Source organism: Drosophila hydei, unplaced genomic scaffold, assembly GCF_003285905.1.
Source record: "Drosophila hydei strain 15085-1641.00,03,60 unplaced genomic scaffold, DhydRS2 tig00000001-arrow-pilon, whole genome shotgun sequence".
In the NCBI taxonomy this organism is placed as follows: domain Eukaryota; kingdom Metazoa; phylum Arthropoda; class Insecta; order Diptera; family Drosophilidae; genus Drosophila; species Drosophila hydei.
Window position 1 is genome coordinate 5702737 of NW_022045643.1, and position 13100 is coordinate 5715836.

The 13100-nt window shown below is 36.0% G+C and overlaps 1 protein-coding gene and 1 long non-coding RNA gene across 3 annotated transcripts in view; one reads left to right on the plus strand and one right to left on the minus strand.

Annotated features, from left to right (window-relative positions):
* The first annotated feature begins 405 nt into the window (after positions 1–405).
* Positions 406–13100, plus strand: part of LOC111595336 (calcium-transporting ATPase type 2C member 1) — a 54725-nt gene continuing 42030 nt past the window's right edge. Inside the window, exons 1-2 of one of the 2 annotated variants that reach the window (XM_023308999.2) lie at positions 406–620; positions 1165–1631. In XM_023308999.2, coding sequence (XP_023164767.2) covers positions 1239–1631 — 393 coding nt within the window. In that variant the 5' untranslated portion in view covers positions 406–620; positions 1165–1238. The remainder of the gene's footprint in view (positions 621–1164; positions 1632–13100) is intronic. The other variant, XM_023308998.2, reaches the window with a different exon arrangement.
* On the minus strand, positions 3622–4005 carry LOC111595339. Its single transcript, XR_002751186.1, has 2 exons — positions 3909–4005; positions 3622–3849 (listed from the first exon to the last, which is right to left on the minus strand). It is a non-coding gene; the product is annotated as an uncharacterized LOC111595339 (long non-coding RNA).

The following is a 13100-nucleotide window of genomic DNA, read 5'->3' on the forward strand; positions in this document are numbered from 1 at the left end:
ATATATAATATATATATACAATATATAAGCATAAAAACTTATATGATGCAGAAGAAAACAAAAATACAAAAAAAATATATATAACGGTATGTGTATGGATATCTCTATGATATTAACTATAAAGGGACTAAATCGACAAAACAAAATCCAACATATTCGATTAAAAAAAAAACACTGCTTTGAATAAATCAACTGATCAAAAACCATTCTCATAATACAACTTATAATGTGTCTTCTAATGTTTATATTCATGAACGTAGTGTTAGCTCGTTCGATTTGAAATTTGAAATAGCGTTAGGCCGCGCTTTCCTTTTGGCGCGCTCCATGACAAAAGCTGCCTGCTGCAAGTATCAATTACGATAAACAGTGCTGCCAGATGTGATAAAATTTGACTCGATAACATATTACCCCAAATACAGCCCCTACGCCATTTATACACGCACACAAACGAAATCGCACACAGTGTCTGACTTAGGGGGATAGCGGCGTCGGCATCGGCATTGGCGCTGTGCTTTATACGCGACGCGATTTTGTGGCGTGCAGACGTCTTGACGGTAAAAAGTAAATGCAAATTGAAGTCGGAAAAGCGCAAACAACTATCTAATTGGAAACTGAACCAAGTACTAAAGTGTATTAAATTGAATTTCAATCGCGTAGTTGCTTGACTGCTTGCCTGTATCAGTGTGTGTGTATGTGTGTGTGTGTGCGTGCGTGTTTGACATTGTAAAATGCAATTGCAATTTGATGAGTATGCATGTGCGTGTGTGTGCGAGCGTTTGTTTGTTTGTGTTTATTACGTAGTAAGAGACGTGTAAGGGTGCCGCCACGGCTTCTCCGACGAGCAGCAGGACGATTGTGTTGTGTAGTCAACGAGTTGCGCCCAATTTGTTGCAATGAAGTGCAGCTAAAACAAGAACCTGTTGTTGTTGTTGTTGTTACCGCTCGTAGTGGGCCAAAAACAAAGAGAACGCAGCGACGAGACGGAAAAATCGATTGTGCTCATTTTTGTTTTGGTTCATGTTCACGTTGGCAAACGTGTGTATGTGTGTGTGTGAATGTGTGTGAGTGTACGTGTGACTGGGTGGGTGTGCGCTTGTAAAATAATAACATAAAGCAACGCGCGAATTGCAACAATAACAAATCAAGACGATAACCCGATAACAGTGTCCTTTCTCCTAGGACCCTTACTGCACATGGCATGACTCATGCAACGCAGCCCATACAAATAAACAGCAACAATGAAAAATAATCAAAAGTATGCAAAATTGCCCCAAGATTTGGATCTGAGCTTTCAAAGTGACTTAGATTTGCTGCCGGACACAGCGGCCGATATCGATGTCGATGAGTTTAATTTGAGTGGCACGCCACCTGCTGGTTTAGTACTAAACGACGACGACGACGACGACGACGTCGACGCCGGCGTTGACGACGACGACGACGACGAAGACGAAATTGTCATTGCAGCGCAAGTATTGGGCGGCGGCGACGGCAAGGGCGGCGGTGGTGGCGGCGGCGGACTGCGTCTAGCCACACGTAAGCAGCGCAAACAGCGCAAGCAGCAGCAATTGGAGCAGCGGCCGTTCAGCAACAAGAACAAGATCTGCGGACTGGGCAGTGATAGTGTTATCGAGGTGAGTCAACAACATTAATCGATAACTGAGTCCTCAAAGAAATCAGCAAGTGTTGATCAATGATCAAGCTAGCTTTAAGCTAACTGTTTAACAGCGATAAAATAGCTTAGCAATATCCGTTATGTCTGCAAAACAACTTCTTAGAAAGACAATAGAAAATGGCGAGAAAAAATATGAAAAATCGAAAACGTTGCAAGCCAAGAAAATCGATAAGACAACAAAGAAAGAAATATTCAGGCAGCTGTAATAGCCAAAGTTAGCGCACCTGAGTCAAGAGTTCAAAAGTCGTTTCTATTGTTTAAATAGTTAGGCAAACAAAGGCAGAGCGTTGCCAGACTTAGTCGATTCGGAAGGAAATCACGTTTAATGCGCTGTTGTTAATGGATTTATGTTGTTCTCAAAGTCATTTGGCGGCGAGGCAAACGCGTAATGACATCTACTTAAAATGTTTTTCTGACGTCCAGAGTTTTTACGTGTGCGGCCATTTTGGGTGGCTGGCAAGGTTGTCTGCTCGCTGAGGTTTATATAAGTTGTCTTTCACGCCGCTTATCTTTAAAGCAGGTTAAATACACTGAGAAAAAGTTTGGCAATTTGAATGAGTTCTTATTTTATGTCAAGCTTTTCGTTAGTATAGCTAAATGTAGCTTATTTTTTGTTACAGTGTAGCTATTCAGTTATTTATTGATCCAATCTACTCACATATGAATATATTTATTTAAAACATTTATAATTGATACCTTGTCCTATTTAGTGCATTTTTGCACAGTGTAATCTGAAAATCAATAAGCGTAGCTATCTATTATTCATTTGCCCAAGTCTTAGCCGTATACATAACTTATGTACGACGTTTTTGCGTACTTAATGACAAGGCATTCACACCTGGCCATTAACTTAATATGTATGTGTATATTTACCTTAATGTCAGAGTATGAATATACTTCTTTCGCAGCTCAACTTTTCCCCAGACACACACACATACAGCTCAACCAATAATGCGTCAAGCCCATGTCAATCATAGCAGTTGTGAATATACATTGCATTTTAAAATTCAGTTCAACCTCCCCCATAATGGGAATACGCCGGAAAATTGTGACACGTGTGCGTGTGTTTTGTGCGAGTGGCGCTATCTAGCGGACGGAGGCGTAACTATGTATTTGCAGATAAAGCCAAAGCAGAGCTTGGAATGCGGTTAGATTAGTACAGAAGTGAGGCTTAAGGAATGGCCATGTTACGCTTCTGCGAATATGTATATCATTATTATACTTTATCGTATATTAATGTATATAAATATATAACTAATTTTAGAGCTAAGATGATTTTAGAGATGGTATAAGAGAATGTTACTACTCAGGTATGTTTGGGGTAATTCATTTGTATATGTCTATCGTAGTTAAGATTATATCAGAGAAATCTTTGCTATTTGAACTATAAAAATATTGAATACTTAAATTCTAAAATATAATCAAGTCTTCCAATGCAAATACCCGAAAGAAAATACATTTCAATTATAGATTTCTTGAGTCGCAATGCTCTCAAGAGCATTTATTTGACAATTGCAAATTCTCAATTATAGCAAATCAATGTCTATGCATGTTCGTGCGACTTATAGCCAACTCTGACAAAATGGGGGGTAGAAAATCTTTTGGTAAGCCCGTCAACCCCAATCTAGATTTTTTGTATTTTTGCATTGCGTGTTCGAATGATGTGAAAAGCGCTGCTAGAGGATTACGCAGTAGCTGTCTATATATGTGTGTGTATATATGTGGGTTCAATTAGTGGTAACATATATAGCCAAATACATATACACACATACATATATATATATATATATATATATATTTATTTTGCATTAAGCTTTATTTCATTGGGTATTCATTGCGAATTGTTATTTGGTCCTCAAAAGTTTCGCTCTAATAGCCTTAACGCTTAATTAAGCACATAAGCCTAATGGAAAACGATTTAAATGACTCGTTTGGCTGCATTCATTTCGATTTCGCATTTCGATTAATAAACTGTTTATTTACTATTTGTACAGAGTTTTGATCATGTTGACATTGCTAGGCACTAAATATACAGCTAGACACACACACGCACACATTGTTAAATATTTAAATACAGAATTTTAGAGTTTTACAATTTGACATTTAGTAAATAACTCGTCCAGCTTTGTAATCCTTCCAGCATTTACTCCAATGCGGACAGTCGGGCATGCGGAAGCCTATTCAAATTCCATATTAATTTTAACATAACATACTCTCAATACTCTATAGAACTTACCACTGGCCAGTGCAATCGTAGCGAGTATTAAAAATAATTCCACTTTAATCTTCATTCTGGTCAAGTTTCCCGGTTGATTTCAACTGCAGCGCGAGCGGTCTAAAGTTTTCATTTTTATATGCAAATTGCTAACAGCGCATTTGTTTGCAATCTATAAGAAACAGTAGATAGTATAAGTATATATATGCATGCTATATATATATGTATGTATTACTTGTGTATATATAGTATATATATATATATATGAATGCCTTATCGCCGAAGCGTCTGTCTGGTTACCTTGGCCACTTTTTGTATACACTTACTATGGACAGTTTCATATAGTTTGGAGCACTTCAATAAGTTAAAAAAAAGTAAACAAAAACTCTATAGAAATAATAAATAAAAACAAATAGGAATATTAAATTTATTGGCAATTGTAAATATATGAGCAGCAGAGTTTGATGTGATTGAGAAACAAAAAAAGCAAGAGACTAGTTAAGATAGCTAAGACTACTAAAATTGTTAATATAAAATGCTTTTATTATATTATTTTTAGAAGACTTCCTTTAAATATAAAATAAAACAAAAGTTATTTGCAGATAAATTGATTTAAGATGAGCTATCTATACTATATATTATATTATATATATATGAAATTAAATTCTATCTATACTATATTATTATCCACTGCTGTTATCTTTATATCAAATCCCACTATATTTTTCTAATTTTTTTTTTTTAAATTCATATCCAAGCATTTAGTTGCGATCAGTTTCTATGTAGGTTAATTACTTGATAATTAGTCACGTGGAATTTACTTAAGTATATTTAACTCCATAGAAGAGAGCATTAAATATTCGCTGATCTACACTGTTGCAAGCACTTATTGGGATTTTTCATTGCATTACATTAAATGAGTAAATATATTACATATATATCAATCTATCAGCAATATATGTATATATATATTATTACAATTGTGTAGGTGTAGCTGACTGGGAATTTATATTTCCACTTCGGAGATGGTTGTCAATGGGAATTTTCATAGCTTGCAATATTTTCTTATCGCAGCAGCTAGAAACAGCGCAGTTGAATCAACCTGACGATGAGAGATGCTTGACCTATCCAATTAATTTTAGCGTATTTTGCTTGCTTCAAATCTTTGAACTTTGTAAGCCACGAAAGGGAGCTATGAATACAAAATATATTTGCTTAAAAATCAATTTCAGCAGGCATTTATTTGACAGATAAAAACTTAAGTTTGGATAAAAATTCTTAAATTAAAAAAAAGGTTTTTATTTATTTGAAATTGAAATTGTTGTCAAATTATATATATAATAATGTTATCTTTATACAATTTTATAAATATGTTTATCTGTTTAACCCTCACAATTCAGGCATAAAAAATAATAGGAGATCTATTCAAAAAGTATAGCCAAATTTGGTTTAGTTTCTTAAATTTTCTACTCATAAATATTTATTTTATTGCCTTCAAAGTAATCTCCTTTATATATTATACATTTGTGCTAAGCTCCCATCCTTTTTTGTTTTCTTATTCAGCTATTCCTTTTTTTGGAGCAGGCAAAAATCAAATCGAAACATTCGCAACATTCCCAAACACTTTTCGCATAGAAATATATTCATAATATTTATAAAAAAAATATTGAAACAGAGTTACAATCTATGTGCAATAAAATCCATTTCTTTACAAAGAGAACTCCTCGTGTGAGGCGCAGCTTGTGCTAGTTTCTCTATTTGGCTGCTTTAAATATCTTTCTTTATGGCACTATTTGCCACCTTGTCCCTGTTCTCATTTGCTTTGTGTGTGAGTGTGTCTTGGTCTTTGTGTGTTTTTGTGTGTGTGAAGTAACCAATTAATTTATGCCCTGGCCCCTGGGCTCAAATGTGGCTCGCATCAAGTGCGGCTCATTATGAATGAGAGAGCGACTCGGTTAAACCGGTTGCAATCTAACCTACATTCTGGGCTTTGGTCTGCAATGTTGTCCTCGTTGCAGGCACGTTGCATGTTGCAGCTGCCACAACACGCATACGCCCTGTGCAACGCCGTGCGACGTGCTACGTGCGACGTGCTGGGCTCCATTTGGACGCTCAACTGTCCGTTCAGCAGCAGCTTCGGCTACGGCTTCGGCTTTACTTCCCCCTTTTGTTTGTTTATTTTAGTAAACACAATGCAAAAACAACAGCAGTAGCAGCATACAAGGAGGCGTGGCAAGTGCTTTCTGTGGCACTGCATAGGCGTTTGCCAATGGGCGTGAGGTGCGGGTGGGGGCGGTCGCATTGTGCTGTTGCCTGTCGCCTTTGCGAGCCGTTTGGGCTTTTGTTTTTCTGTTTGTCCTTTTTTTGGCATTTGCGACATGCAAAATAAATGCAGCAAACGCTTTGTGCCACATGAATTTATAATGCTCGGAGCTAAGGATATTTATCAACCGGTCTTACAGCGAACGGAACAGCAGCTCCCAGCTACGTGAACACCGGCCTGCCCTGCATTTAAGCGCATTACACTCTCTGTAATAATATCATCATCGTCGCTATATAATGCGCATTATTACAGGGCCTGGAGTCGGGGACTACGTGTCGACACTAATTAACACTGAGACGCGCTAAAGCAGCGTGGAAACAATAAACTGCTCCAGCATCTTCTGCTCAGTGTTTTAATACAATTTGCATAGCTTGAAAGGATGTTCACTTTGTAAGCGAGGCATTGGCTAAACATTTTACACGCCTTCAAGCTGACTATAGTATGATAAACGCATTATATTACGCTCTGAGTTATGCATCATCAAAGCTATTTATAATTTCCCTTGACATTTTTCGAATTTGTTGACTTAAGCTTTAAAAATGTGCGAGAAATGCTCAAAAAACTTGCGCATAAATAACTAAAGTCTATCGATTATGATCGAAAATGGCAAATGTTATCGATAATTTGATAGCAACTTGCACGGAGTGTAATATAGTTGACACTCAGAGTACAATTAAAAGTCTAATAGAGCTCAAGACTCGACGCCTTTTTGCTTATGAAAAGGCGTATAGATAGGACAAGCTCGACTCGGCATCTGATCTTATCCAGAAATTAGAAGCTATGTTAATGATATTGACATGATGTTCATGATGTTGACAATGACAATGACATGTCAAGCTGAAATCTATCAGGCCTGTTTGCACCAGGTATACAGTTTATTTCCTATGCGAGCATTGCCCACTAAGATACACCCTCATTGTTGATTTTAAATTATTAATATTTTTGTATTAAATAATTGCATTTTTTATAAACTATTTATAATATATATTTTTTATTTTATTGTTTATTATTTGTTATTTAATTTATTTATATATTTTCTATATATTTATTTATATTTTATCATTTGTTATTTATTTATTATATCAAGCTGTTTTGCTTGTTAAATTTGTAGTTTCAAAATTTATTCCGCTGCGACTTTGGCAAATAAAATTTGCACTTTTAATTGTTAATAAAAAACAACAAAAAAAAAAGGCAATCGCCCGCCCGCCAGTTGGCCAAATTGTTAACTCTTCGCTCGCATCCTGCAGGCGTTGAGCAAAAGTTAGTTTCACAATTTTCATGTTCTATTTGCCTCTGCTCCTGCTACTCCTGTGCGACTTGCTGTTGCTGCATGTGTTGCAATTGTTGTCGCACAATTGAGATGTGCAAAATTTGCATTTTATTTCACGGCTTATTATAATGTTGCCATTCGCTTAGCCACGCCTTGCCGCCACAATCACAGAAGTTACGCACATGTGTGCCTCTGAGTTGGGAAATCGTTCTGAAAAGCTTTTCGGCGTTTTTCACTTTAGCTTTTGATTCGATTTTTAACACATTTTATCCGCATTGCTGTCAAAACTTTGTTTCACATATTTATCTCGCTTTTTATTTAGTTTTTATCTAGTTTTTAGTTTGATAAAAGTTTTGATTTAACTTTGTTTCAAGTGTGTTTTGTGTATAGATATAGAGATCGGTTTTAGCTGTTAGTTAATAAGAGGGATACTCGTTCATGAAGTTGTAAAAGCATAGAGCATTTGGGCGCTATTGAAGATAAGTTCCAGCTTACAGATGACTATTAACTCCACGCAATAGATAGATCTATAATTAATACAATTCGACTCATCTGTCACTTCGTAAAGCACAGCAAATCTCATCATTTGATAATCCATTTACCTGGTATTTGCACCTTTTTAATTAAATTCTAATACCTAAACAACTATGTAGTTTGCCCAATTGCACGAGTTTGGCTTAACAATTTAACAAATTGAAATAATTGGGCGCAAAATGCCAAAGAACCCAAAAGAGCGCAAAAGCCACTAAATGTCGGTTAGAGAAACCACACAGAAATAACCCAACGAGCACCACAGAAAAGTTCACTGAAAAGTTCATTCAAAAAAACGAATAAACCCATAACTAGATACCCTGCAATAAGGCCAAGGCAATGCTCATGCTGTTATTCATATATATTCATAGAGAAATTCATTTAGCATCTGTTACCTAGACTTGGACACATTAATCAAACTCCGCCGCGCCTTTTTATATTTGCTGGGTATTGGAGTGGTGGGGAAAGAGCTAAGAAGCCAAGGCCAACAATTTTGTTAACATTTTGCATGAAATCAGAGTTCAAAGGAGGGTTTGCCAGCAGAATGGAGCGAGTGGCTAGAGAATGTGGCGCCTGGAATTTGCCAACTCTTCCACTGGCAACGGGACGTATACATGTTAATGCTGGCAACATGGCGTATACGTGTTAATGTCTGCTTAATGCCAACATAATTACCATAATATTTAACATTATAACTGCGACGCCGACTGTCCAATTAAAGAGAAAGCGCCAAAGTCTTTAAAAATAATTTTGTGTGCAGCCGGCAGCAGCTGCCACGAGCCAAATGCCACATCAATGGCGCCACAGGCAAATGACAGTTATGAGAACAATGTGTATGGATGGGACTACGAACTATCCATGAATCATGTGACTCTAAAGCCGAGCTCTATGAGCCATCATAAACAATACAATCAACAGGAAGTAAGCACAGCGAGTCGACAGGAGCGGCGGCAACAGAGCCGAAAGGCAAAAACTTCCGTTCATAAAGGAAGCCAAAAAAGTATAAGGAATATGTGAAGGACTTAGCTCGGCAGGAGCTGTTCCTGTTGCCTTCGGTTCTGCCTTTGCCATTGCCATTGCCGTTGCCTTTGCCTTTGCCTTTGCCGCTGCCTTTGCCTTGTAAACATGCAAAAATTGTCAATTGAAAAGTAGCAGCAGCAGGCGGCACCCAAGTCGTATAACGATGTGGCAAGCACGGCTGGCAACCATATAACAAGCAACAACAACGACAACATACAACAAGTGGCAAATCTGTGCTAAAAGAGCCCGCGGGAGCAAACTTCGCCCCCAGATGTTGGTTCCTTTTTTGGGGACACCAAAGCTTTGTTGTGACATTCTCTGGTTTCAGTATACCACTTAGCTATGCACGCAAATAGGGTAGATTCAGCTAGGCAATATGTTAATAGTGAATGACTATAGTGGTAGTAAAATATTTTCGTATTATATAGAGAAAATAAACCAAAAATTGTTTCAAGATTATTGCACTTCACGATTCATAAAACTGTATTATTTTCTATATTTATAAAACATTTAAAAACATTTATAAAACAGGTTATTTTTAAAAATTTTCAAAAAAATTTTTGGTAAATTTTAAATATTTATTTATTATATTATTTAAATAAAAATATACAAATAAAAATATAGAATTACTTTTAAAGTGTTTTATAATTGTTTTCTATGATTAATAATTCATAGAAAACAATTATAAAATACTTTAAATGTATTTCTATATTTTTTATTTGTATTCAAAAATTATTGAAATGTATTTTAGATATATTTTAAAATATATATATAAAGTCTGCAATTAACTAAGATTTCCATTGAGTTCGTTTTTTCGATTTCCTCGATTATGTTTTCAGTTAAGTAAAGCATATTTTAAATATTAGATATTTAATATTTAAATATTATTTTTATTATTGTTTGTTCAAGAGTTTTTCATCGCAGCAAATACAGAAAAGTTTACTGTTACTAAAAACAGGATATCTTTCAATCGACTTATTCAATTTGTACTTTTTATAGCCGCGCTCCAAAAACATATGCATCGGCTCTGTTTTTCTGTGAATTCAAATTTTTTGTGTGCGAGTCGACACTTTGAGTAAATTTAATTTTTCACCTTTTTTTGTGTTTAACAGTTGAAAACATTCTGTTGCGTACTTAAAAATGCGCGAGTAAATATAAAATCGGTGCACACATAAGTAAAATAAGTTAAAAAATGTTGGGTTTATTTAACGCAGAAAATAAACGAAATTTAACATTTGCATATATTAAAAGCACAAAGGTCTGTAAAAGTAGCTTTTATAGAGTGCGCTCCGGATTAACTTAAATGTTTTATATTTATTTTTATGTAAATATATGCGTAAATATTTCAGTTTTTATATCAAGTAAATATCAATGGTAAATATTTATACACATTTCTAGCGACACTTTCTTTTAATTTAAAAATGTTTGTGTTTCTTTATTTTTAATAATATTTAAGTTACGATACATCGATATTATTATGTATATTGATATTTAATGGAGTAAAACGGACAGAAAAAGAATTTATGAAAAGTAATATTTGGTATTTGGTTAACTTAGTTCAGTTTGTAATAGTTTGAAATGTGTAAAAATATCGATAAACGATAAATTTGAATTTTAAAATTTGAATATTTCAGGCTTTTCGTCTCATTTTTCTACTGCCCCGCTTATTAACATAGATTTTTCCATAAATTATTATTATATTATTATAAAAATATTAAAATATCGATAAACGATAGCAACATCTATCGAGTTCACGAATTTCAGTTCTCAACTGCCTTGATTATTATAGATTTTTTAATGAATTGTGTGCGCTGCTTCCACAATATTATATCTTATCATATAAAATATATTAAAATCTTCTTAAATGCTTACAAGGAATGTAATAACTTTTATATAATTCTTATCGTTTACCCTTCCCCTTTCATTTTGCTGCTGTCTTGACGACTATCGCAGAGTTGTGAAGAAAGTGGTTTGGCCCGTTTGAAAATGAGTTTTGTCGGGTGAATGAATGGTTGCCATAACGAATATTAAAGTCATAACGGCGAGCATTCAAGCAGGGCACGCCCATGCCACGCCCACATATCAAATTGTTTGCGGACAGCCGTAAAGGACATTTGCTGCAACTAAAGACAGTCAGCGGCTGAGTGTCAAGTCGTTGAGGAAACAGCTGCAAGTGTCACAGGGAATTTTCCAGCTTTTCCCCCCGCCATTACTTTGACAGTTTTAATGACAGGTCCAAGGGAGGAAAAACTTGTTTGCAAAGGCAACATTGATTGTCCAGCCAGTGGAAAGGGCAGCCAGGCGGTAGCTGTTCGAAAATAATACATTTTTCACATGGCAAAGGCAATTTGCATTGCACTTAAAGGAGGAGCAAGAGGAGCAGCAGCAGCAGCAGCAGCAACAGCAGCAGCAACAGCAGCAGCTTATAGCATATGGCATACACAATGTTATGACAAGCTGGAAATAATTTTGATTGACATTTTGTGAGCTGGCGTCGCAGGCTAATGGAAAATTAATAGTTGCCAAGTAAAATGTGAGCATTTGTCAAGTGGGCGTGGCAGCCAAATGCAATTGCCTTTTAGGTGAAAAATGATTGTAGCTGTTGTCATTGTCCCTCGCCGTTGTTGTTGTAGCACTCAGCTCACGAATCGACCGACCAAAGAACATTAAGAGCTTCGCTGGCTTGGTTCATTTGCCCTTTGTTTGTTGGCGCCACCGCGCGTTAAGCGGATTATGCACTTTGGCCCAGCCCCTTCGCTGCGGAACACATCCTGCTGGACTTCTGCTGCTTCATTGGCTCCTCTATTAGCACCCAGCAGCAAGCACTAAGCACCAAGCACCAAGCGCCAAGCAAATCCTACTAAATGATGCGTTAAGGTTTATAAAACATAGCCAACTAATTTAAATGCCACGGTGGCAACAGGCTTTATAGCCATGGCAACCTACTTCTGGCCGGTTCGTTCAATGCTTTTCGAAGGATTTAAGTGCACATTTATCACGCCTGCTTTAAGCTGCCCAGCGACAATTTTATACATTTTTCACAGCATTTTTTGTGCCACAAACAACACGAATGTGGGTCAGTTTGGCTGGAATGGAAAACGGGTTTCGTGCTAAATTTGTCAGGCTTCTAAATTTTAGGCTTAAAAAGCTGAAAAGCTTCTGTAACATTTTGTTGCTGAAAAAAGGATTTGGGTTGGTTTGCTTACTTCAGCTCAAATGGAAGTATATTTTTTGCCAAATTATAATGTTTTTACTTAGCTTCTGAACTTTATCTATATATGTTTGAAATATGAATAGAAATTTATCAAATCTTCATTCGATTTCTTTTTACTTCTAGTCATAAAGTCTTAGTCTTAGCCTTAGCTTAAAAGAAGTTGTTGTTCCATAAAGTATATATTTGCTTGATCTGAAGTTAACAATAACTTTTTCATAAATTATATGGAATATGGAAGCATGTATAGATAAACATGACATAGAATTATTGAAGCTAATGTTAGGCGCACAGCTCAGCGTCTTCTGATCCCACTTTTATATCTCAGTAAACCAAGCTGACTTGATTTAAATTTAATATTTCAGCTGACAGCTGTTTTAGCTAGTTTCGTCTTCAAAGTTATTTCGCCACTAAAAGTATTAAAATAACAAAAGCCAGAGTTTTATGTAGCCTAAAGCCAATTGTTCAATTGCTTTGGCATTCAACTATTCACTATCAACTATTCTAACTTCTCAATATGGTTTTTTTTAGTTCAAATTCAAATTGCTTTAATCAAGTTCTGAGAAATATGTCCAACTAAATGTGGAGCATGTCTGTTGTTAAAATTGTCAGAGTATATCAACTCACAAGTGAATGAAGCAAATGACAGCTGTCACTTCAAGTGACATTTGGTACCATGAAAGAGTGAGGGGGAGAGTGTGTGTGAGAGTGAGAGTGAAGAGTACACGAACGTATATGAAATGACGCACATTACATAGAAAATGCTTGACATTTCATATTCCATATAAATGCCCACTGGAAATGCACAGCTGTGTCAATTTTTGGTCAGAATTGTGCCATGCGACGTATACTTAACGT